Below are 25,233 nucleotides of genomic sequence, written 5' to 3'. Positions count from 1 at the left end.
AGCCCCATTTTCACAGAGTGCAGCTCATTTCTATTTGATGTTGATATTTTCCTTCACAGGTGTTGACCTCCTTCTCATATGACATTCATCAAGGCAGACTTTTAACAGTGCTTACCGATGGATCAGGTAAAGTTCTTAGATGACTCAGATATACGTTTTCGTGTTGCCTTTTTGCTTTAAACACTTTTTCAGTTGTCACTTCTTTCTCTTTAGCTTTTGCTGTTTCTTTATTTTTATACCCGCCAAATTTTTTTTCGGAGGGGATACAGTAATTGGTCCTGTCCGTCTGTCCATCTTGTCCAAACTTAGACTATAAACAGATGGCAACTAGGAGAAGTGCAGTGACCTAGAACCATAACTCTATCTACCTTAGTTTTTGGAATTATCTACCCTTTTATATAACTTTAAAGTAAATTTTTGTTCGGAGCATAACTCTAAATATACTAAAGAGATTTACTTGAAACTTGAAATATAAATAGATGGCAACTAGCAGAAATGCAGTGACCAAGAACCACAAGTCAATCTACCTTAGTTTTTTAATTATCTCCCCTTTTATATAATTTTAAAGTAAATTTTTGTTAAGAGCATAACTCTAAATCTACTGAAGGGATTTACTTGAAACTTGAAATATAAACAGATGGCAAGTAGGAGAAGTGCAGTGACTAAGAACCATAACTCTATCTACCTTAGTGTGTGAAATATCTCCCTTTATTTAATTTCAAAGTTAATTTTTGTCCGGAGCATAATGAATGATCTCCCTTTATTTGATTTTACAAATATTATTCTACTCTCTAAAACAAATGTTGTCATACAAGCAAACACATTTCGGAGGGGATTTGGCACTACTGTGACAAGCTCTTGTTTCTCTAAGCTTTTCCTGTTCTCTGATTTATTTAGTGTTTACTGGAGAAATCCATGCAAAGCTTTCTTTTTTCTATGATTCCCTTTTCAGCATGTTGTCTTTTCCACTTTATCAATTTCACACTCTCTGTCGTTCAACCTATGAAGTTATGATATTTAAAACCACAACTAACCAATGCATTTAGTTCTTTCTCACGCATACTGTATCTTTTTCACTTTTTCTCAAATTTTGTATTTAATCTGATTTCATACTTTCTCTTATTTCACACTTCATCTGATTTTTCACCTTTTATTTTTTTCTGAAAACTTCCCTTTTCACTTATTTTACATGTTGTGTAATTTTGTACTTTATCTGCTTTCACACTTTCTCATATTTTACATATTTCCCTCCAATGCAGCGATTGTCTTCAACCAACCACCAATCCTTTGAAAGTCGAGGAGCTCTTATTTCACACATTCTCTTATTTTGTACTTCCTTTGATCCCCCCCACCATGCAAGCATTATTGTCGATACAAATGCCAATCCCAGCATAGCGTTCTTCTCTCTCTCATGATGTCTTTATTTGCACTTATTTCAAATGTCTCTTATTTAGTACTTCATCTGATTTCACACTTTCTCTTATTGTACACTTTCCCTTATTTCACACTTTCGCTTCTTTCATACTTTTATCTGATTGCACACTTTCCCAGATTTAAAATACTTTTTCTTAGTCAACACTTCATCTGATTGGACACTTTCTCTCTTATTTAGAATTTTCTTGTATTAAACGTTTCTCTCATAACACAATTTCTCTCATTATACACACATTTTGATTTGACACTTCGGCCCTATGCAATCATTGTGTTCAACATGACTACCAATCCATACATTACCTTTTTGTGCCCCCTGATCGAAAGATCGGGGACATATTGTTTTTGGCCTGTCTGTCTGTCTGTCTGTCATTCATTCATTGTGTGTGTCCCAAAACTTTAACCTTGGTTAAAGTTTGGTCATAACTTTATGAATATTGAAGATAGCAACTTGATGTTTGGCATGCATGTGTATCTCATGAAGCTGCACATTTTGAGTGGTGAAAGATCAAGGTCATCCTTTAAGGTCCAAAGTCAAAAAATACAATCTAAGGGAAGTAATGAGCATTAGAAGGGAGATAATTTCTAAACCTGCCAAATGATATATTGAAATTTTATTTCAAAGCAACGCAATAGGGGGCATTGTGTTTCTGACACACATATCTCTTGTTTCTTTCTCACACACTGTCTCTCATTTCGCAATTATTTCAAATGTTCTCTTTTATTTCACACTCTCTCTTAATGCACCCCTCCCCTTCTATGCAGTGATTGTGTTCAACACGACCACCAATCCATTAATAACGTTTTTTTCTATCTCTCACACTGTGTTCACACTTTCTCTTATTTCACACTTTGTTGTGTTTGTACTTCAACTGATTTCACATTTTTCTCTGATTTTACACTTTTTTATCTCATCTTTTTTTCCATATGTAGTTTTATTTAGTGCTATTTCTGATTTCACACTTTCTCTTATTTAACACTCTCTGCTTTTTAACTGTATATGATTTTGCACTTTCCCTTATTTCATGCTTATTTCACACTCTCTTATTTCACACTCTCTTATTTCACACATTCCTCCAACAATGCAGTGATTGTGTTTAAAACGACCACCAATCCGTGCAAGGCTGAGCAACTCTGGAGCCCCAGCAGAGAGGATGAGCAGGTCAACATTCTGCTGCAGGTCCCTGTGGTAAGTGAGCAGGTCAACATTCTGCTGCAGGTCCCTGTGGTAAGTGAGCAGGTCAACATTCTGCTGCAGGTCCCTCTAGTAAGTCAACATTCTGCTGCAGGTCCCTGTGGTTAGAGAGCAGGTCAACATTCTGCTGCAGGTCCCTGTGGTAAGTGAGCAGGTCAACATTCTGCTGCAGGTCCCTGTGGTAAGTGAGCAGGTCAACATTCTGCTGCAGGTCCCTGTGGTAAGTGAGCAGGTCAACATTCTGCTGCAGGTCCCTGTGGTAAGTCAACATTCTGCTGCAGGTCCCTGTGGTTAGTGAGCAGGTCAACATTCTGCTACAGGTCCCTGTGGTAAGTGAGCAGGTCAACATTCTGCTGCAGGTCCCTCTGGAAGGTCAACATTCTGCTGCAGGTCCCTGTGGTTAGTGAGCAGGTCAACATTCTGCTACAGGCCCCTGTGGTAAGTCAACATTCTGCTGCAGGTGCCTGTGGTAAGTGAGCAGGTAAACATTTTGCTGCAGGTCCCTGTGGTAAGTGAGCAGGTCAACATTCTGCTGCAGGTTCCTGTGGTGAGTGAACAGGTCAACATTTTGCTGCAGGTCCCTGTGGTAGGTGAGCAGGTCAACATTCTGCTGCAGGTCCCTGTGGTAAGTCAACATTCTGCTGCAGGTCCCTGCGGTAAGTCAACATTCTGCTGCAGGTCCCTGTGGTAAGTGAGCAGGTCAACATTATGCTGCAGGTCCCTGTGGTAAGTGATCAGATCAACATTCTGCTGCAGGTCCCTGTGGTAAGTCAACATTCTGCTGCAGGTCCTGTGGTAAGTCAACATTCTGCTGCAGGTCCCTGTGGTAAGTCAACATTCTGCTGCAGGTCCCTGTGGTAAGTCAACATTCTGCTGCAGGTCCCTGTGGTAAGTCAACATTCTGCTGCAGGTCCCTGTGGTAAGTCAACATTCTGCTGCAGGTCCCTGTGGTAAGACCTGTGCTGCATTCCTTAAAAGGGGCTTAATGCATGTGCTTGAAGGGTTGTCCCAGTTTAGCCTATGCAATCCCCACAGGCTATTAAGGGACAATTTCCAATAAAACTGGATTATCTGTAAAGACAGACTGATTTTAAATGATAAATTCCATAAAAAGCGGAAAGTTCAAACTTCACAGGCTCATAAGGGACAAACTAGAAATCTTGACCCCCAGTGGAGAGGAGGAACATTCTGTCATCAGATTGCCATGGTAGGTCTGGGGCACACAGTCAAAAAGCTCCTTAAAACAGTAGGATAGCAGTGCCCACATTGATTACATTCCTAAACCACAACCAACCGATGCATAAAGATCCCACTCTGACATGCTTTCTCTTATTTCACTGGTTCTACTATTTTGTACTATCTTTACATACAACATGCTCCTTAAAACATTGAAAATGTCTAGAGGACTCTCCTATCTTTCTAAACAATTTATTTCCCAAATTAGGGATGTCAAGTATATTTATTTGTATATTTAGAATATTTCTTACAGAAATTCCTTTAACCAAACAGCGAAGACCCTGATGAGACGCCGCATCATGCCGCGTCTCATTAGGGTCTACCCTGTTTGCCAAGGCCTTTTATCTAGACGCTAGGCATTAATTGGTTAACACATTGGAAATGCCTTGCATTAGAGCTGTACTTTGAAAAAACGGGGATTGATGTATGTTCCTTAATTTTTAAGGAAGTATATCCTTAGCAAAAATCCAGTTTAGGCAGAAAGTGTCATTTCTGATTAGCTTTTGCAGACATTTTAGGAACATGCATTATGCCCCGTTTTCCCAGATTGTTGCTCAATTTCGCTTAACCTCTGGCTCCACGACTTCCAAAGTTCTCAATTATATCTCGACTCAAAATATTGACCAATGAGAACGCTTGTTACATTTAGCTATTGGTTTTCTTTTGTTGCTTGTGGAAGAAGAATTAGAGCTATAGATGATCATTGGCTCAGGGCTGTTTGTATGTAGTCATGGGACCTGGGCCGGTTTTCACAAAGCTTCTTAGGGGAATCTTATCTTAAGTTGTACTTAAGATCTAATGTTCTTTAAGAAATCCTTTTTTCTGTTTTCAAAAGGTAGTTAGTTGTTATAAGACATGTTCATTATGCCCCTTCGAAGAAGAGGGGGTATATTGTTTTGCACATGTCGGTCCGTCTGTCCGCTGGTCTGTCGGTCCGTCCACCAGATGGTTTCCGGATGATAACTCAAGAACGCTTTGGCCTAGGATCATGAAACTTCATAGGTACATTGATCATGACTTGCAGATGACCCCTATTGATTTTCAGGTCACTAGGTAAAAGGTCATGGTCACAGTGACTCGAAATAGTAAAATGGTTTCCGGATGATAACTCAACAATGCTTAGGCCTAGTTTAGTAAGAGCTGAACTTGAACAATTGTTCAGTAAATACTGGTTGCAGAACTTTTCCTGGCGTATCTACAGGTCCCTTTCCCATACCAAATTGTTTGGGAAAAAAAAGTGATTTTTCTTTCCCAATCCCCCCCCCCCCAATTAAAAAAAAAAAAACTCTCATTCTTGTATCTTGATTTGTTTAATTTTTTTTTTTTTTAATATGGTATGATATGACAACGAGTTACAAACAAATTTCCTGGACGAGTTTAATAAAATATGGTACGAAATGACAACAAGTGTAAGATCTTTTCTATCACATGCTTTTAAATGAGCAAATGAAATAAATATTTATGCAAACATAATGATAAATCCAGAATGCTGTTTACATTTCGTGACGTCATTTGACGTTGCAACGTCATTTCAGCAAAATAACAAAATGCGATTGGTCAATAAACGAAAACTAAGCCAATGCATATGCTTAAAAATGTTGTATTACACATGTGTTTTATAAACAAATATGTAATGGTTGTATTACATGGTAAACAGGGTATAGCATGTGATAAAACAAAGTATAAAGCTATAATTTATGTGATTTTGTTCAACTAATTTGAAATATTATAAAGTGTAAGGTGTAAGTAGTTTTTTTCCAAATAAATAGACTTTGTGCATGAAGAAATTCCCAATCCCTTAATTGCAATTTTTCCAAAAGTGGCCAGGAAAGGCCTGCGTTGATACACAGTATAACAATGAACAGTTCAATATAAGCAATCAATGTTTTTTTTCGTAAAAAATCGGATCCTGTATTTGACCACACATAAAAAGTATATATTTTACCCAAATGAATTTTTAACCAGGTTTTCCGAAGGAAAAAACTGGTTATTAGATTGGCGAATGCGGGCGGGCTGGCTGGCTGGCTGGCTGGCGGGCTGGCTGGCGGGCTGGCGGAATAAGCTTGTCCGGGCCATAACTATGTCGTTCATTGTCAGATTTTAAAATCATTTGGCACATTTGTTCACCATCATTGGACGGTGTGTCGCGCGAAATAATTACGTCGATATCTCCAAGGTCAAGGTCACACTTTGAGTTCAAAGGTCAAAAATGGCCATAAATGAGCTTGTCCGAGCCATAACTATGTCGTTCATCGTCAGATTTTAAAATCATTTGGCACATTTGTTTACCATCATTGGACGGTGTGTCGCGCGAAATAATTACGTCGATATCTCCAAGGTCAAGGTCACACTTTGAGTTCAAAGGTCAAAAATGGCCATAAATGAGCTTGTCCTGGCCATAACTATGCCATTCATTGTGAGATATTAAAATCATTTGGCACATTTGTTCACCATCATGGGACGGTGTGTCCCACGAAAGAATCACGTCAATATCTCCAATGTCAAGGTCGCCACGACTAAAAATAGATTTAAAAAAAAAAAAAAACTTACAAAGGGGGTTAATTTTTTTTGGTCATTTCAAAAGTTCAGTTTGAGTTTTCTCCCTTTATCATATTTTTTTTTCACAATGAAAACCTGGTTTTGTGACAATTTTGTCCCTTGTTTTTTTTAAGATCTCAAAATTTTGTTCATCTGCCATCCAGCCATATAAGTTTAACCTTAGTAAAAAATAATACTCAACACTTCTATTTTCAATTTGAAGCAAAACAGCAACAAAACTAATTTCCCAATGTTAGTAAAACCGCTAAAAATTTTCCCAATTCAAAGGGACCCCCCAAATATGGTGAAAAAAAACACTGGCAATAGAAAACCCCACTTCTAGCCCTGTGACATTTTAGTGACTGGCTTGGCAGCCAATAACTGGCCAAACTAAATAGAGCACTTTAATTGACCTCTGCATAACCTTAGTATTTGGTCTATAATTATACAATATTAGGCTTCCTGGTCAGCACTTTTTTACCATTATGAGAATGCAGCGTTTTGACAAAAATTGGGCAATTAGTGTTGTGGTTGTTTTGCTAAAAAATGCTTCAAAATTGAGAATAAAAGTGTTATCAGTATTATATTTAGTAAGTTTGAACTTATATAGCTGGAAGGGAGATGAAAAAGTAATGAGAGGGGGGGTTAATTGGAAATGTTGAGGTCCCATTTGGGGAAAATATATACTTTTTTCTATTCGGAATCAGGCCGAATACCAGACCCAATTTTGAAACAAAAAAAACACCGCTTGCTTGTCACTATTTCTTTATAATAAGTGCCCTTAGTGAGGTCTCTATTTCTTAATGATGGCACCAAAATCTGAAATTACAAAGAATAATAATATTATTCTTTGTAATTTCAGATTTTGGTGCCATCATAAATAAAACGGGCTACCGCTCTTATAGCTTTATAGTAGCCCGGCGGGCGTCAGCTGTAAAATTTCAGTAGCCCGATGAGAAATTTCGGTAGCCCCCGGGCTCCGGGCAATGGATTTGTCGGACACTGATAATATATTTATGGAAGACTTTTGTATTATTAATTATCATATTAATTACCTGATATGTTGCAGGAATTCACCACAGATGAGGGTCCAAGTTTCGATAATCTGGTGCTTGCTGGTCTAAGAAATGGGCAGGTAGTGTAGAATAGAATATAAGTATACCCCCTGCTATGAAGGGGGGGGGGGGTAAATTGATTTCATCATCGATGTCTGTCTGTCTTTCTGTTTCATCCAAATACACAAAATTTTCTGACAAAATACTCCTACACTGTTCAACAAACATCATTAAGAATATCAAATCAAGTTAACCTTGTGCAATTTTAATTTATCTTATTTAAAAACATTTTTGATTAATACTTTCAAATCTTTATAACATAATTATCAAAACTTGATGCATGTTACGAAAAGAGCTTGTCAACAATAAATTAAGTAACTGTTCTTCAGTGTTAAAACACCCTGATGATTGATTGAGATTGTAAATGACCCTCACTTTGGGAAACCAGGGCTTAATGCATGTGGAGTAAAGTGTCACTTTGGGAAAACAGGGCTAAATGCATCTGAGTAAAGTGTCACTTTGGGAAAACAGGGCTTAATGCATGTGAGTAAAGTGTCACTTTGGGAAAACAGGGCTTAATGCATCTGAGTAAAGTGTCACTATGGGAAAACAGGGCTTAATGCATGTGAGTAAAGTGTCACTTTGGGAAAACAGGGCTTAATGCATGTTAGTAAAGTAACACTTTGGGAAAACAGGGCTTAATGCATGTGGAGTAAAGTGTCACTTTGGGAAAACAGGGTTTAATGCATGTTAGTAAAGTATCACTTTGGGAAAACAGGGCTTAATGCATCTGAGTAAAGTGTCACTTTGGGAAAGAGGGCTTAATGCATGTGAGTAAAGTGTCACTTTGGGAAAACAGAGCTTAATGCATGTTAGTAAAGTGTCACTTTGGGAAAACAGGGCCTAATGCATGTGAGTAAAGTGTCACTTTGGGAAAACAGGGCTTAATGCATGTTAGTAAAGTATCACTTTGGGAAAACATGGCTTAATGCATGTTAGTAAAGTGTCACTTTGGGAAAACAGGGCTTATTGCATCTGAGTAAAATGTCACTTTGGAAAAACTGGGTTAAATTCATGTGAGTAAAGCGTTATCCTAGAGTTTCCCTATGCTGATAAGGGACTCAACGTTCCGCTTTTAAAAGATGTTTTGTTTAAAAGAAGTCTCTAATTAATAACAATTCAGTTTAGACAAAAAGCTTGGTCCCTTATTAGCCTGTGGAGAATGCACTGGCTAATCAGGGACAGCATTTTACTCATATGCATTGAATGGTGATAATATTTCCGAAAAAACACAATTCAAATAAACCCAGTGTTTTTTCCACCATGTTAGGAATGGGTCTGGGGCCCTTTTCATTGGATTGTGGTGTTTTGACTATATTGGGAAATCAATGTTGTTGTTGTTGTTGTTTGGTTTTTCAATATTATATTTTCTAAGGTTCAACTCATAGAGCTGGATGGGAACTAAATGTTGAGATCTAAACAAATAATTTTAGTTTTTGGGTTGGGTGGGGGAAAGCCTTCAATTGGGAATTGTTAGGTCCAATTTGGATAAAATGTAAACTTTTTTGATTGGGAATGGGGTCGAATTTTAACAAAAAAACACCACTAACACCACTATAATAGATGGTTATGTTGAAAAAATAGACTACAAATATTGCTACGATTTCAGATCACACTCTGCGAGGCGGCAGTTTGCTCCCTTCACGAGCCGATTCAAGCGCACGAGGGTGCGGTAATGTGTCTCGAGAGCTGCCTCAATGTAAGCGACAGTGGCAAGCTTCTGCGAGATACGGCGGACCGGATAGTGTCCGGCGGCACCGACCAATACGTGAAGGTTTGGTCTGTGGTCGTTCAGTTAGAACGGAAGAAGCTGTTTGTGAACGTTACCCTTGTGATAAAGGTAAGAAGACAGCTCATTTAAACAAAAAATTCCATGAAAGCAGAAAGTGTTGTTCCGTTGTAGCCTCCGCAAACTGCACAGGCTACTCTGAAAAAAATAGATTCACCTTCCTTACACTTGTGCTCCATTCTCCTTTACTTTTTACATAAGTTTGAGGTTGATTTAGCCCATATCTAAGTAACAGTTTGGGTTTTTAATAGGTAGTCGCGTTAGCGGCCGACTAAATTTACAGTGCATGTTTTGCAAATCATTACGTGCTTATCTACGCTAAGGACGGTAACTCACTACGCTAGGAACGATTACCGCTGCCTGTCTGCACTGCAGACGACGAATGCATAGGAGGGTTTGCTCTACTACTGCAGTGTGTGCATTTACCAGCTTGTAAAACGACATTGGCCAGTCTAGTGTTTATCATTGAAATCTGTACATATTGGCTGCTTTCAGGGAAAACGGGGCTTAATGCATGTCAAATAAGATTAGCCTGTGCACACTGATTATCCTGTGCAATGCGCACAAGCTAATCAAGGACGACAACAGCGAACAACTTCAATGCCTTCAGCGCTTTGATTTTCCATGGTTTATTCAGCTGATATCATTGATAATTATCATGACATTGTTCCTTGTTTGGAAATGACGGTGAAGTTAAGTTTGAAGCTGTAATTTGCAGCAATTAGTTTAATTTAGTTCTTAGGATTTGCCTGAACATATAACTGAAGCTGAAAAACTGGCTATTACTTTAATTTTGAATCAATTACAGCAACTGCTAACACATTCAACCACTGTTATAAAGAACAATCAAAAGGTCAAAAGCTTCCCACCATATATGAGCATGGTGGTGTCATCTTGTGTATAGACATGAGTATCCTCTATCTGTAAATCTTTTGGTTTTCTGGGCTTAACCCTTTCAGCACTGGAACCGAATTTTAAAGGCCTTTGCAAACAGTTTGGATCCAGATGAGACGCCATAGAAAGTGGCGTCTCATCAGGATCCAAACTGTTTGCTATTCTGATAGTATTCTTTGAAAAAAAATTGAAGAAAATACTAATTTTAGAAATTCAGCAGACAACATTTTAGCTGACGACAAATTTCTCAGCATGAACAAATACATACATAACATGTACAGTATCCAAGCCTTGTTGATACCTCCTAAGTTGAAGAGGCATATAAGTGTAAGACATCAATGGTCGTGAACATATATGGAAACATTTATATTGTCAAATAAGTGGGTTGTTTCCTGTCATTATTGGCTCACAATAAGTTTCTTGTGGATGTGGAAGATTTGTATGTTTGCTGGTGTGAAAGTAAAGACTAATAATTATTGACTATAATAATTATCTCAGTTCAAGTTGAACCAAATTGCTGTGAGAAATTTCAATTCTTCTTATTATTTATGTCGCAGATACATTAAAAATCATCTACAGTGTCCAGTTATATGCTTAAATTTATCTGGTTTATTTTCCTTCCCTCCTTCCCATTTTTTATACGCCCGTTGAAAACGGGACGCATTATAGTTTCACCCTTGGCGGGTAGGCAGCGGCGTCCACAGCAGTGTCCGCCCTCTAATTAAAATAGTTTTCATCTGATCTTCACCAAACTTGGTGAGAAGTTGTATCTAGACAATATCTGGGACAAGTTTGAATATGGGTCATACCGGGTCAAAAACAAGGTCAGGAGGTCACTTAGTGCATTTCAACGATTTAGCATTGTGTCCGCTCTCTAATTGAAGAAGTTTTCATCTGATCTTCACCAAACTTGGTCAGAAGTTGTATCTAGACAATATCTAGGTCAAGTTCGAATATGGGTCATGCCGGGTCAAAAACTATGTCACTGGGTCATTTAGTGCATTTCAAGGATTTATCATGGTGTCCGCTCTCTAATTGAAGTAGTTTTCATCCGATCTTCACCAAATTTGGTCAGAACTTGTGTCTAAATGATATCTAGGTCAAGTTTAAATATGGGTCATGCCGGGTCAAAAACTATGTCACAAGGTCACTTAGTGCATTTTAAGCATTTAGCATGGTGTCCGCTCTCTAATTGAAGTAGTTTTTATCCGATCTTCTCCATATTTGGTCAGAAGTTGTGTCTAGATGATATGTAGGTCAAGTTCAAATATGGGTCATGGTAAAGTTATCAAGTTGTCCAAAACCTTCAAACGGGCCTATCTTGTGACAGTTTGGAACTCTTGTTCCTCCTTATTATCCCCTGCCATAGGCAGAGGGATATTGTTTTGGCGTTGTCCGTCCGTCCAGCACTTTTGTGTCCGGAGCCATATTTTGTAAGTGCTTTGACGGATTTCATTGAAACTAGGTATGAGTATATATATGATTAAGAGGATGGTGCACGCCAAACGGGATTGTACAACATCTGTTAATAACAGAGTTATGGCCCTTTGTATCTTTAAAAAATGCTTTTAATATCAGCTTAGAGCTTTATCTCTATTAACACATGAGCCAGAGCCATGAAACTTGCCATTGTTGTTCTCAATCATCTCTGGGTTCTTCACATTCAACACCCATAATCCTAGGGTCTAAGGTCAAGGTCACACATTGAAGTCAAAGGTCACACATTTCATGAATTATTCATTATTTAGTCTTTCCTTTACTATGCATCAAGGGATTCTGTCATAACTGTCCACAATCGTTCTCCATTATCTAGACGAGTCAATTCTAAGATCCAGGCTGCTAGGGTCTAAGGTCAAGGTCACACATTGAGGTCAAAGGTCACACATTTCATTAATTATTCATGATTTAGTCTTTCCTTGACTATGCATCAAGGGATTCTGTCATAACTGTCCACAATCGTTTTCCATTATCTAGACGAGTCAATTATAAGATCCAGGCTGCTAGGGTCATGGTCAAAGTCACACTCGAAGGTCAAAATCAATCAGTTTGATAAAATATGCAATATTTGGTACGGATTCTACCATACTAAAATGGATTCTCAAAATGTCATGATGTAATTGTTCTCAATTATCAGGCACAACCCTTCACTTATACATTTTCTTTTAGTTCTACACCCATCCATAAACACAATTTATTTGTTTTGGGATATCAATTCAACGTATTTGCTTGTTTCACTTTATTTACAATTTTACGCTCAAATATTTAATCGACAAATCAGGCTATTTAATATGCATTTATGATCGACGGACTGGCCCAAGAATCGACTCAGGCTTCGGGCTTATAGGCTTATTCGAAGACTGGATAGCATTTTTTTAAAGTCATTAGTGACTTAATTGGGTGAAAATTGTCTCATCAAAAGGGTATAAAAATATTTGTTAATGCTTTTTTAAAACTCCAACTTATTAAGTTTCTCAAGTTTCAAATGTTCATTTGTTTCAGATCCTCTTGTCAAGTGTTCATTTGTTTCAGATCCTCTTGTCAAGTATTTATTTGTTTCAGATGTCATTGTCAAGTGTTCATTTGTATCAGATGTCATTGTCAAGTATTCATTTATGTCAGATCGTATTGTCAAGTGTTCATTTGTTTCAGATCCTCTTGTCAATTATTCATTTATTTCAGATCGTATTGTCAAGTGTTCATTTGTTTCAGATCCTCTGGTCAAGTTTTCATTTATTTCAGATCTTATTGTCAAGAGTTTGTTTTAACACTACGGTATGGCGTTGTGAGTATGGTGAGCACCTGGGAGATCATTGGTTTGATCCCCACTCTGCGTTCTTTAGATCTCCCTTAAAGACACCAAATACTGGTTCTACCCAAAAACGAACTTTAAAATAAGCCGTCAGCTTTTAGCTGGGTTCCCACTGCCGATCAGATCAACTCGATCAAGCCCGACCAAAAAGTTGGGTACTGGTCTGGTTCGATCAACATGAGTGGTCGGGAGTGGTCGGGTAGGTCAGCATTGGTCTGGCGTCCTACCCGATATTTTTTGACATGTCAAAAAATATCGAGTAGCGGTCGAGTAGGAAATGGATCGAGAAGCTCTCGGGAAGTGGTTGTGTATTAGTCAAGTAGAAGATCGAGTTGATCGTGAAGCAATCGTGTGGCAATCGAATTGACATCTTTTACACGATCTGTACCCGATCCAAATATTTGTTCTACCCAAAAACGAACTTAAGGGCTTTACAATAAGCCGTCAGCTTTAAGCTGGGTTCCCACTGCCGATCAGATCAACTTGATCAAGCACGACCAAAAAGTCGGGTACTGGTCTGGTTCGATCGACATGAGTGGTCGGGGGTGGTCGGGTAGGTCAGCATTGGTCTGGCGTCCTACCCGATATTTTTTGACATGTCAAAAAATATCGAGAAGCGGTTGAGTAGGAAATGTATCGAGAAGCGCTCAGGAAGTGGTCCTGTATTAGTCGAGTAGATGATGGAGTTGATGCTGAAGCAATCGTGTGGCAATCGAATTGACATCTTTTACACGATCTGTACCCGATCCGCTGGACCTCTACCCGAGTTATTTTAGATTGCACCATGATCCACACGACCTCTATTCGATTTGATGTACAGATTTACTAGACTGCTACCCGACCGTATACGATCACTTCCCGATTGCTATTTGACCATACACGAGCTCTGTACCTGATCCGCTCGACCTCTACCCGAGTTATTTTAGATCGCTTTTTTTGACTGTAGTACGACCATTACGATCTGGTCGTGTGAAGATCTGGTGGCGATCGAGCTGAGGTCCACTTGGTCGAGCTGAGATCGTATAGGGCTCGCGTATAGGTGGAGATGATCAAGCGGAAATTGGAAGGATGGTTGAGTGGACGTCGTTAATGAGTTGTATGGGGGTCGTGTGTTATCGACAAGAGGTCGAGAAGAAGTTGTGTATACCCTTTTTAGTCGAGCTTGGTCTGGTTTGGTCGGGAAATTTCGGTGATCGGGATGATCGAGTTGATCGGATTGGCAGTGGGAACCCACCTTTAGATACAATCAATCTAAAAGAAGAAGGTTTGAACTAAACTTATTGTTCATTCGTTTCAGATCCTATTGTCAAGTGTTCCTCTATTTCAGATTCTATTGTCAAGTGTTCCTCTATTTCAGATCCTATTGCCAAGCGTTCCTCTATTTAAGATCCTATTGTCAAGTGCCCCTCTATTTCAGATCCTATTGCCAAGCGTTCCTCTATTTAAGATCCTATTGTCAAGTGCCCCTCTATTTCAGATCCTATTGTCAAGTGTTCCTCTATTTCAGATCCTATTGTCAAGTGTTCCTCTACTGCTGTGCATGTATAGCGATATTGTGTGTGTGGCACTTTCTGAGAACAAAGAATTCAGACGGAGGTGGTAAGTGTCAAGATTTGGTTCTAAAACAGGGGTTTTCTGCTTTTATAGAAAGGCCTTAAAACGGACCTGATCCCCCCCCCCCCCCCCGCCCATTTTTTTGTAATCTCGTAATATCTCATAATCTCTTAACTATATAACTTTAATTTACATGATTTTGTTTTCCTAATGTGAATTATTATGAAGAGTTATATTTGATTAGTTTTTCTCAAATCCGTTGACTTAATGTTAGAATTTAATTTTTCCAATAATTCCCAGGAAATGGCAGGATGTGTCAATATTTGTTGATAAAAATCCCAGTTTAGTTCATTTTGTTGATTCAAAATTCCCAAATTTGCCATTTTATCGATTTAAAAAATCCCAATTTGACCAGACTCCTTTTCCCGAATTGGCTAGGAAAACCCCTGCATGTTCAGTCCACTGATGGACAAATAGGGCTTAATGCATGTGCAGTCCACTGATGGACAAATAGGGCTTAATGCATGTGCAGTCCACTGATGGACAAATAGGGCTTAATGCATGTGCAGTCCAATGATGGACAAATAGGGCTTAATGCATGTGCAGTCTACTGATGGACAAATAGGGCTTAATGCATGTGCAGTCCACTCATGGAAAAATGGGGCTTCATTCATGTGCAGTCCACTCATTAAAACATATAGCTTAATGCATACTGTGCAGTCCACTCATGGAAAAATAGTACTTAATGCATGTGCAGTCCACTGATGGAAAAATAGTACTTAATGCATGTAGAGTCCACTCATGGAAAAAAGTGCAAAATACATGTGCAGTCCACTCATGGCCACTCATGGAAAAATAGGGCTTAATGCATGTGCTGTCCACTCATGGAAATATAGGGCTTAATGCATGTGAAGTACGCTCATGGAAAAATAGGGCTTAATGCATGTGAAGTACGCTCATGGAAAAATAGGGCTTAATGCATGTGCAGTCCATTCAGACAAATCAGAGATTGCACAACCCGCTTTTATATTATGTTTTTTTTACGGAAGTCACTTCTTTAGTCTAGTTTAGGCAGAAATTGTTCAGCACGGGAATTGTTTAATTTACGCATATTAAATCAGTAATTGACTATCCAGGGCCCTGGTTTTGCACTTTTTACGGCTGAATATCGGCGGCTTCCTTTATGAAAAAAGTATACTTTTTCCCCTTTTTTAGCTTAAAATTCCCCCTTTTTTTTATTAAATACTTTTATACCTATGTTGCCAGCTGGTATCGTGCTACTAACCTTTGATTAAATGTATATTTATGTAAATCACATTAAAATATAGCAATTTTAGGTGTTGAATGAATGGTGCAAAGATCTTCTAAAATTCCCCTTTTCGCCCAAAATGACGCGAAATTCCCCCTCATGAGGGATGTGGGTGGCTTCCCCTGGCGGCAAGAGAGGGCCCAGCTATCTTTCATAACTAACCGACATCAGCGCCCTTAATCTTGTCTTGATATTTCTTGTTTAGACTTAAATACTGGTATGATTGTTTCTAAAAAGGGCCCAGCTATCTTTCATAACTAACCGACATCAGCGCCCTTAATCTTGTCTTGATATTTCTTGTTTAGACTTAAATACTGGTATGATTGTTTCTAAAAAGGGCCCAGCTATCTTTCATAACTAACCGACATCAGCGCCCTTAATCTTATCCTTGATATTTCTTGTTTAGACTTAAATACTGGTATGATTGTTTCTAAAAAGGGCCCAGCTATCTTTCATAACTAACCGACATCAGCGCCCTTAATCTTATCCTTGATATTTCTTGTTTAGACTTAAATACTGGTATGATTGTTTCTAAAAAGGGCCCAGCTATCTTTCATAACTAACCGACATCAGCGCCCTTAATCTTATCCCTGATATTTCTTGTTTAGACTTAAATACTGGTATTATTGTTTCTAAAAAGGGCACTGCTATCTTTCATAACTAACCGACATCAACGCCCTTAATCTTGTCTTGATATTTCTTGTTTAGACTTAAATACTGGTATGATTGTTTCTAAAAAGGGCCCTGCTATCTTTCATAACTAACCGACATCAGCGCCCTTAATCTTATCTTGATATTTCTTGTTTAGACTTAAATACTGGTATGATTGTTTCTAAAAAGGGCCCTGCTATCTTTCATAACTAACCGACATCAGCGCCCTTAATCTTATCTTGATATTTCTTGTTTAGACTTAAATACTGGTATGATTGTTTCTAAAAAGGGCACTGCTATCTTTCATAACTAACCGACATCAGCGCCCTTAATCTTATCCTTGATATTTCTTGTTTAGACTTAAATACTGGTATGATTGTTTCTAAAAAGGGCACTGCTATCTTTCATTACTAACCGACATCAGCGCCCTTAATCTTATCTTGATATTTCTTGTTTAGACTTAAATACTGGTATGATTGTTTCTAAAAAGGGCCCTGCTATCTTTCATAACTAACCGACTTCAGCGCCCTTAATCTTATACCTGATATTTCTTGTTTAGACTTAAATACTGGTATGATTGTTTCTAAAAAGGGCCCTGCTATCTTTCATAACTAACCGACATCAGCGCCCTTAATCTTATCCTTGATATTTCTTGTTTAGACTTAAATACTGGTATGATTGTTTCTAAAAAGGGCCCTGCTATCTTTCATAACTAACCGACATCAGCGCCCTTAATCTTATCTTGATATTTCTTGTTTAGACTTAAATACTGGTATGATTGTTTCTAAAAAGGGCCCAGCTATCTTTCATAACTAACCGACATCAGCGCCCTTAATCTTATCCCTGATATTTCTTGTTTAGACTTAAATACTGGTATGATTGTTTCTAAAAAGAGCCCAGCTATCTTTCATAACTAACCGACATCAGCGCCCTTAATCTTGTCTTGATATTTCTTGTTTAGACTTAAATACTGGTATGATTGTTTCTAAAAAGGGCCCAGCTATCTTTCATAACTAACCGACATCAGCGCCCTTAATCTTATCCTTGATATTTCTTGTTTAGACTTAAATACTGGTATGATTGTTTCTAAAAAGGGCCCAGCTATCTTTCATAACTAACCGACATCAGCGCCCTTAATCTTATCCTTGATATTTCTTGTTTAGACTTAAATACTGGTATGATTGTTTCTAAAAAGGGCCCAGCTATCTTTAATAACTAACCGACATCAGCGCCCTTAATCTTATCCCTGATATTTCTTGTTTAGACTTAAATACTGGTATGATTGTTTCTAAAAAGGGCACTGCTATCTTTCATAACTAACCGACATCAGCGCCCTTAATCTTGTCTTGATATTTCTTGTTTAGACTTAAATACTGGTATGATTGTTTCTAAAAAGGGCCCTGCTATCTTTCATAACTAACCGACATCAGCGCCCTTAATCTTATCTTGATATTTCTTGTTTAGACTTAAATACTGGTATGATTGTTTCTAAAAAGGGCACTGCTATCTTTCATAACTAACCGACATCAGCGCCCTTAATCTTATCCTTGATATTTCTTGTTTAGACTTAAATACTGGTATGATTGTTTCTAAAAAGGGCACTGCTATCTTTCATAACTAACCGACATCAGCGCCCTTAATCTTATCTTGATATTTCTTGTTTAGACTTAAATACTGGTATGATTGTTTCTAAAAAGGGCCCTGCTATCTTTCATAACTAACCGACATCAGCGCCCTTAATCTTATCTTGATATTTCTTGTTTAGACTTAAATACTGGTATGATTGTTTCTAAAAAGGGCCCTGCTATCTTTCATAACTAACCGACATCAGCGCCCTTAATCTTATACCTGATATTTCTTGTTTAGACTTAAATACTGGTATGATTGTTTCTAAAAAGGGCCCTGCTATCTTTCATAACTAACCGACATCAGCGCCCTTAATCTTATCTTGATATTTCTTGTTTAGACTTAAATACTGGTATGATTGTTTCTAAAAAGGGCCCTGCTATCTTTCATAACTAACTGACATCAGCGCCCTTAATCTTATCTTGATATTTCTTGTTTAGACTTAAATACTGGTATGATTGTTTCTAAAAAGGGCGCTGCTATTTATACCAGTCGACAGGTTATACTTTTTAAACAATTTTATACACAAATATTAATGAAGAGAACTGTTCACTTTAACTAACAGCATTAGGCTTTATATTATGTGCATTTTCTTAGTAGTATCGGTACCTAAATCTACCAAAAACATTTTCATTCATTATGGCAAAGTTGGTTTTGTGTATGTTAATTAAGCACTAACATGGATTTTCTTCTCATTTCTCAACTGAATTGTTGTTGATTTCTAAATCTGAGATGCAGACGAGTATTAGGGGTACGGAAAATATATTAACACGTACCCAGCCAATTCAGATTGTACCCAAGTTTTATTCCTGCGCAAAATCCAATGTCGTAAAACGCGCTACGGAATATGAAAACAAATCTCTTTGAACAAAACCTGCCTCAACATGCTTTTTGGATTAGGAGTTTCGATTATATTGCAGGCCCTTTCACAGAATATTGACATAAATATGAACATGATCAATTTGAAAAAACTAGCAGACAACGACCAATTTAGCGTTAGAATTCCCTGATACTTTTCAGTATATTTTTCAGTACCCAGGGTACATTTAAGTATACTTAAGAGTATCCGGGGTATATTTAAGTTGTACCCTAGCCGACATGTGCAATGACCAATCGAGCTTTACGCAACTAACACCTAGATCTAACTTTATTGTGTGAATTGGCTTTCTTCTTAAAAAGTATTGAAGTCTCAGTGGTGTAATGGTAGCACGTCTGATTTTGCTTTCAAAAGTCCAAGATATGCATTCTGGACAAGTCATTTTTTATCACAATTTTTTCTTGCTTTAATGATAATCTGGTACTACTCCAAATATTGGACATTTGTTATTTTATTTTTTTTTACATCTTTATAAACAATATGGGCTAGGTTTATGGACTTTGTACTTCATTGTGTTTTAATGTGGATTTTCTGCTTAACCAGGCAATTAAATTCAGCCATTACTTATTAGTTCAAAGTGAGATACATAGGCTATTATTCTAACTTAAAACTGTGTGTGTCTTCATGCAACACTTTAAAGTTTTGATAACACTGGCTTTATTTCATAAACATAGTCAAACTCATAGTGAATACATAACTTTTTAATCAGAGGGCAGTGAGTCCAAATATCTATTGAAAATGGCGACTTCTGTAGATTCAGTTAATGAAAGTTTAGACTTTGTGAAGGACTATTCTTGTGTTGCTTGCGAAAGTAAAAATATAGAAATAAGTGCTGATTTCTTTTGTAAAACATGTTTGAAGTGTTTCTGTCAAAAATACCTTTATCACCATGATCAAATGTTTGTAATTTAAGCCTGTTTTCCTAGAGCAAGTCTGATTTAAGTCCGTTTTCCTAGAGCAAGGCTGATTTAAGCCCTTTTTTTTTTTAGAGCAAGGCTGATTTAAGCCCTTTTTCCCTAGAGCAAGGCTGATTTAAGCCCATTTTCCTAGAGCAAGGCTGATTTAAGCCCCATTTTCCTAGAGCAAGGCAGATTTAAGCCCGTTTTCCTAGAGCAAGGCTGATTTAAGCCCCATTTTCCTAGAGCAATGCTCATTTTTAACCTTTATTTAAGGCCTCTGGTGATGTACACGCTGGTCCCCATGAATAGAAAAGGAAGGAGCAGCCCCGGGTACGTGATGCCCCTGCAGATGTCACATCCTGTAGACGAGGATTATACACACGAGGTTGGTAGACAAACAATTTTGAGGGTTGTCTTCAGTGTTGTTGAGAAACAAAGAACGATATGTGATTCTTCACAAGAGGTTTATGGCAAAACGTATTTTAGTTTGGTTTAAACCTATTTTTTTGGGCTCGATTGCATAGAGAGCCTTAGGCTTATTTGAAACGCTCTCTAGTCCGTTTCCTGAGACTAGAACCAGTACTTTGTGTTTATTGGGAAGATCTAAAGGACTCTCTCACAGTGGAGATTGAACCTGTGACCTACAGATTGCTAGGCAGACACCATATCCACAGCACCACGGCAACGTTTTTTTGACAGTTGTTCAAATGTAGTTCCTGTGACCTATAGATTGTTAGGCAGACACCATATCCACAGCACCACGGCAACCTTTTTTTAACAGTTGTCCAAATGTAGTTCCTGTGACCTACATATTGCTAGGCAGACACCATATCCACAGCACCTAGGCAACGTTCTTTTAACAGTTGTTCAAATGTAGTTCCTGTGACCTACATATTGCTAGGCAGACACCATATCCACAGCACCATGGCAACCTTTTTTTGACGGTTGTCCAAATGTAGTTGACAAAAGGAGAATGATATGTGGTATTTATCTTTATTAACGTGTTTTTAAAAAACTAATTTGACAATTTGGTCACAGCTCCCACCTTGCAACAACATAGCCTAGCAACCGGGAGGTCACAGGTTAGATCCCCACAGTTTGAACTATCTTTAGGCCTACCCATACTGGTTCTAACCAGGTAACAGACTCGAGAGAGTTTCAATAAACCGTTGGCGTTTGCTGCAATGGAGCTTAAATACATAGGTTTAAACTTAACCCATTTATGCCTAGCTTCTAGAAAAAACGCCTTGGCAAATAGCTTAGACCCAGATGATACGCTGCATGATGCAGCGTCTCATCAGGGTATTCGCTGTTTGCTTAAGGAATTTCTGTAAGAAATATTTTAAATATAGAAATAAATATACTGGACATCCCTAATTTTGGAAATAAATTGATCCAATTTAGAAAGATGAGACTAGGCATAAATGGGTTAAACTAAGAGGATGGTAGCTAAAAAATGGTTACTTTTCTACACTAATTTGACATTAACAAGAGGCTGGTAGCCAAATGATTTTGAGGGTGGTCCAAATAAGGTGGAGACAGGAAGAAAGCTATGTGGTATTTTGCTTGTTTCAATGTATAAGCCGTAAACTGAGAAAATGAGGCTCGATGCATGTGCTTAAAGTGTATTCAGATTAGCCCGTGTAGTCCACACAGGCAAATCAGGGACACCACTTTCATCTGAGACTTGAATTTTAGCCAGGCTGTTTTCGGAGAAAACCCGAGCTATTGTCATAGCCAGCTCCTCGTCCGCCGTCAGCCGTTGGCGTCGTGCTAAAACCTTAACATTGGCCATAACTTTTTAAATATTGAAGATAGCGCCTTGATATTTGGCATGCATGTGTATCTCATGGAGCTGCACATTTTGAGTGGTAAAATTTCAAGGTGAACATCATCCTTCAAGGTCTAGGGTCGAAAAAACAAAGTCATGGGACGTAATAAGCTTTAAATTGACATAGTTATCTGACCTGCCCACGTATATATTTTTGTTAAATAAATCAAAGCGGCGCAGTCGGCGGCATTGTGTTTCTGACAAACACATTGTGTTAAAATTTCAAGGTCAAGGTCATCCTTGACACTTACCTGGATTTTTGCTAAGAAGGGACTTTCTTTAAACAGAAAATATCATAGAAGCGTCAAGTGTTGTCCCTGATTAGCCTGTGCGGACTGCGCAGGCTAATCTGGGACGACATTGCGCACATGCATTAAACCCCTTTTTCACAGAGCACGGCCCAAATGATATTACAGTGTCTTTTATTTCAGCTGACTGCCTTGGACAAGTGCCCCATGATCAACCTGGTCGTGACGTCGGGAAAGGACGGTTTTGTAAAGGTGGGCGGTGTAATTTTCAAGCATTTTTAAAATGGGGCCGGGTCCCTTTGGACTGGGAAAATTTACAGCATTTAGACTAAAATTGGGAAATTAGTGTTGTCTTTGTTTTGTTTCTAATAAGTGCTTAGAAAAAAGAAATTAAGTAAGGTTCAACTTTTATAGCTGGATGAGAAATGAACAAAATGATGAGATAAAAAAATAATAATTTTTTTTTGAACTTTCAATTGGGAATTTTTAGGTCCCATTTGGGAAAATTACATACTTTTTTTCCATGAGCAATTTCGCCGAATAATTAATCAGATTTTGAATGAAAAAAAAACACTGTTGGGTGTAGTAAAGCTTCAAATACATGTAATATAGAGTGAATTTAAGTATTCCAAAATAGACATTTATGAAAGTTTTAATTAATCATGTTATGAACCAAACATACATATATTTGTTAATATTGTTTACATTTCCATTAAAAATATTTAAGTAGAAGACATAGCGAGACAATTTAGAAACTACAAAGTACACAAATTTACAAAGGGCAAAAATTAAAAAAATGTAGCGCCTAAACTCGTGTTTTTTAATATTTGGGTTGTGAGACATCATTGTTAATAGATTAAAAAGAGAGATCTAATATTTGCACTGATTGGTCAATTAATTTAATTGACAAATGTTAATTTGCCATGACGCACAACTTGGCTTCTGTAGGCATATTACTTTTTTTGTGCAGTGTTTTATTCCACAATTTTCAGAACGGGCCGGGTCCCTTTGGATTGGATTATTATATTATTATTTTATTCATTATTTAATTAATTGATTTATAATAAATTATATTGAAGGTTTGGTCCAGAAACAATGAGTTGCTCAGGGAGATGAACTTTGCCACGCCCATCTACGCTGTGTGCTTTGCGAACGACAGAGGCGACATTCTTGTTGGATATGGAACAAACGTCTGGTATGTATTTTAGAGAGATGGGCAAATATCGAGGGCTTTTTTTCTTGATTTTATAAAAGGGCCTTGCCTTCCATTTTCGGAGTAAAAATTATTGACATAACTGACAAAGTGGAATTTTTCCCCAAAAGCAAGATGGAAATTTGGGGAAAATTGCATCATTTTAAAGAAATTCTTTTAGGGGAAGGGGCTTTTTCTTGGAGGAAGGTGCCTTTATAAGGCCCATACTAAAGAAGGAAAAAGCCTGCATTAATACAGTTGGTGAATAAAACCTATACAATAAACGACTGCAATATGTATCAAGAAAATTGGAATATAAATGCTATTTGTACTGAAACTGTATGAAGACTTACTGTAATCTTTATAAAGACTATAGGACAAATAACTGCAATATGGTTCAATACTATAGGGAGATAACTGCTATTTGACGGAGGATTTTTGTTGGATTTGGTGGAATATTGCTGCAGAAGGAGAACAATGCCTGGATTAATATTACTTACACAATGTTGCTCAATTTGTTCACTTACTTGATACGAGTCCATTGCCGGAGGGGGGGGGGGTTGTTGTCATCTTCTATGACTTTGCTTGCTGTTCTTGTTATTATTTTTTATTCAGCTGACTCATTTTTGGTAAGGCAAAATTTTATTTGCATGTAATTCAGGTTATTCATGTATTTCACCCTTTTCCACTCAGAAGCAAAGTAAAAATGGCTATGTGCAAATAGCATAAAACCAGAACAGCCTGCATGTAACTTGAAAACTTGAATCTATAGTAAGAAAGGTCTTAAATATAACTTTCTTAGGGACTACAAACGCATGAAAATACGTATCTAACAGGTAAAGGGTTAAATCTTAGGTTTTCAATGTAAATATAAATACATTTGAACTGATCAAAGCGAAGCAATCCAAATGGTTAACCTCATGCGTGAATAACTAATATTAGAGTTATCTAAACCTGGCTCGTTATTGATGTGCACGAAAATCTCAGACTGAATAGGTTGAAGTATTTCTTATTTTGGGAGGAAATCATTCATTATTTTCTCAGAATTCCATTCCATAACATCGAAAAACAGTCTAATTACAATAAAATATATCAAATTTTCTTCTGCATTCGATGATTTAATCTTGGCAGTGCACGAGCCCCAAACATTGTTTTACCATTAAGACTATAACTATGCTAAATGTCTGTGTTGTCTTTAAAGCGAGATTATACGATTTTTTACATGTGTTTAATTGTAATATATTGAAAAAATATGTAACAATAACACAAAATAGGCAAGAAAAATTATATATTAAAGCCGAATTTCATAAAATGCAGCAAAGACAAATTAGCGCCCCGAGCCGATTGTGACGTACATATTTTCCTACAATAACCGAAGCATTCGTCTTTGTATTAGGATCGGAGTAAGATAATAGATATCGTTGCAGGAATTCAAATAAACCGTTGAACTAAGTTTAGATTCACATTGTACATGTATGGTATTCATGCTTGCGAATTAGGCTGTACAGCCGTTTTCAATTTCAGAATTAAATATCTGGCTTATTTTGCATTTTTCAACACATGTTCTTCTTAATTTATTTTATTTTAATTTATATTGAAATATATATATATATATAATAAGTTTTTACACATTTTATATAAATTCATAAATATTAAACAAAATCGTATACTCTCGCTTTAATACACTTAGTGCTGCAACAATATACCGGTATATCGGTATATATCGCAATACGCAATCCCCATATTGTATTGCGATACGATTTTCATCATACTGGTACGAACATTCTATAAAAATTCATCCACATTTAGTCCAGAAAAGCCATCCGAAATAATGATATCAAGGTAAACAAGGTAAACAAATCAATGTTTAGTAAAAATAAATTGTTATGTAAAAATAGCATTCTAAAAAGTCTATTATACGGAGTAGCGTTGTAACATGTGAGTCCTCAAGATCTACTTCTGCATACCATACTGTTAAATTGAAGATGAAGCTTATGATAAGAATACGAAACAAAAAGCAATTATTTACATAATAAAAA

At 37.4% G+C, this 25,233-nt stretch overlaps 1 protein-coding gene across 1 annotated transcript in view; it reads left to right on the top strand.

Annotated features, from left to right (window-relative positions):
* Positions 1-25,233, top strand: part of LOC127847188 (uncharacterized) — a 210,548-nt gene that overhangs the window by 48,513 nt on the left and 136,802 nt on the right. The window contains exons 17-24 of the mRNA XM_052378911.1: positions 60-126; positions 2,520-2,620; positions 7,470-7,535; positions 9,125-9,355; positions 14,515-14,606; positions 20,197-20,308; positions 22,186-22,254; positions 23,082-23,197. Coding sequence (XP_052234871.1) covers positions 60-126; positions 2,520-2,620; positions 7,470-7,535; positions 9,125-9,355; positions 14,515-14,606; positions 20,197-20,308; positions 22,186-22,254; positions 23,082-23,197 — 854 coding nt within the window. The remainder of the gene's footprint in view (positions 1-59; positions 127-2,519; positions 2,621-7,469; positions 7,536-9,124; positions 9,356-14,514; positions 14,607-20,196; positions 20,309-22,185; positions 22,255-23,081; positions 23,198-25,233) is intronic.

This window comes from Dreissena polymorpha, chromosome 10, assembly GCF_020536995.1.
Source record: "Dreissena polymorpha isolate Duluth1 chromosome 10, UMN_Dpol_1.0, whole genome shotgun sequence".
In the NCBI taxonomy this organism is placed as follows: Eukaryota; Metazoa; Mollusca; class Bivalvia; order Myida; family Dreissenidae; genus Dreissena; species Dreissena polymorpha.
This window is presented reverse-complemented; position numbering and strand designations above follow the sequence as displayed.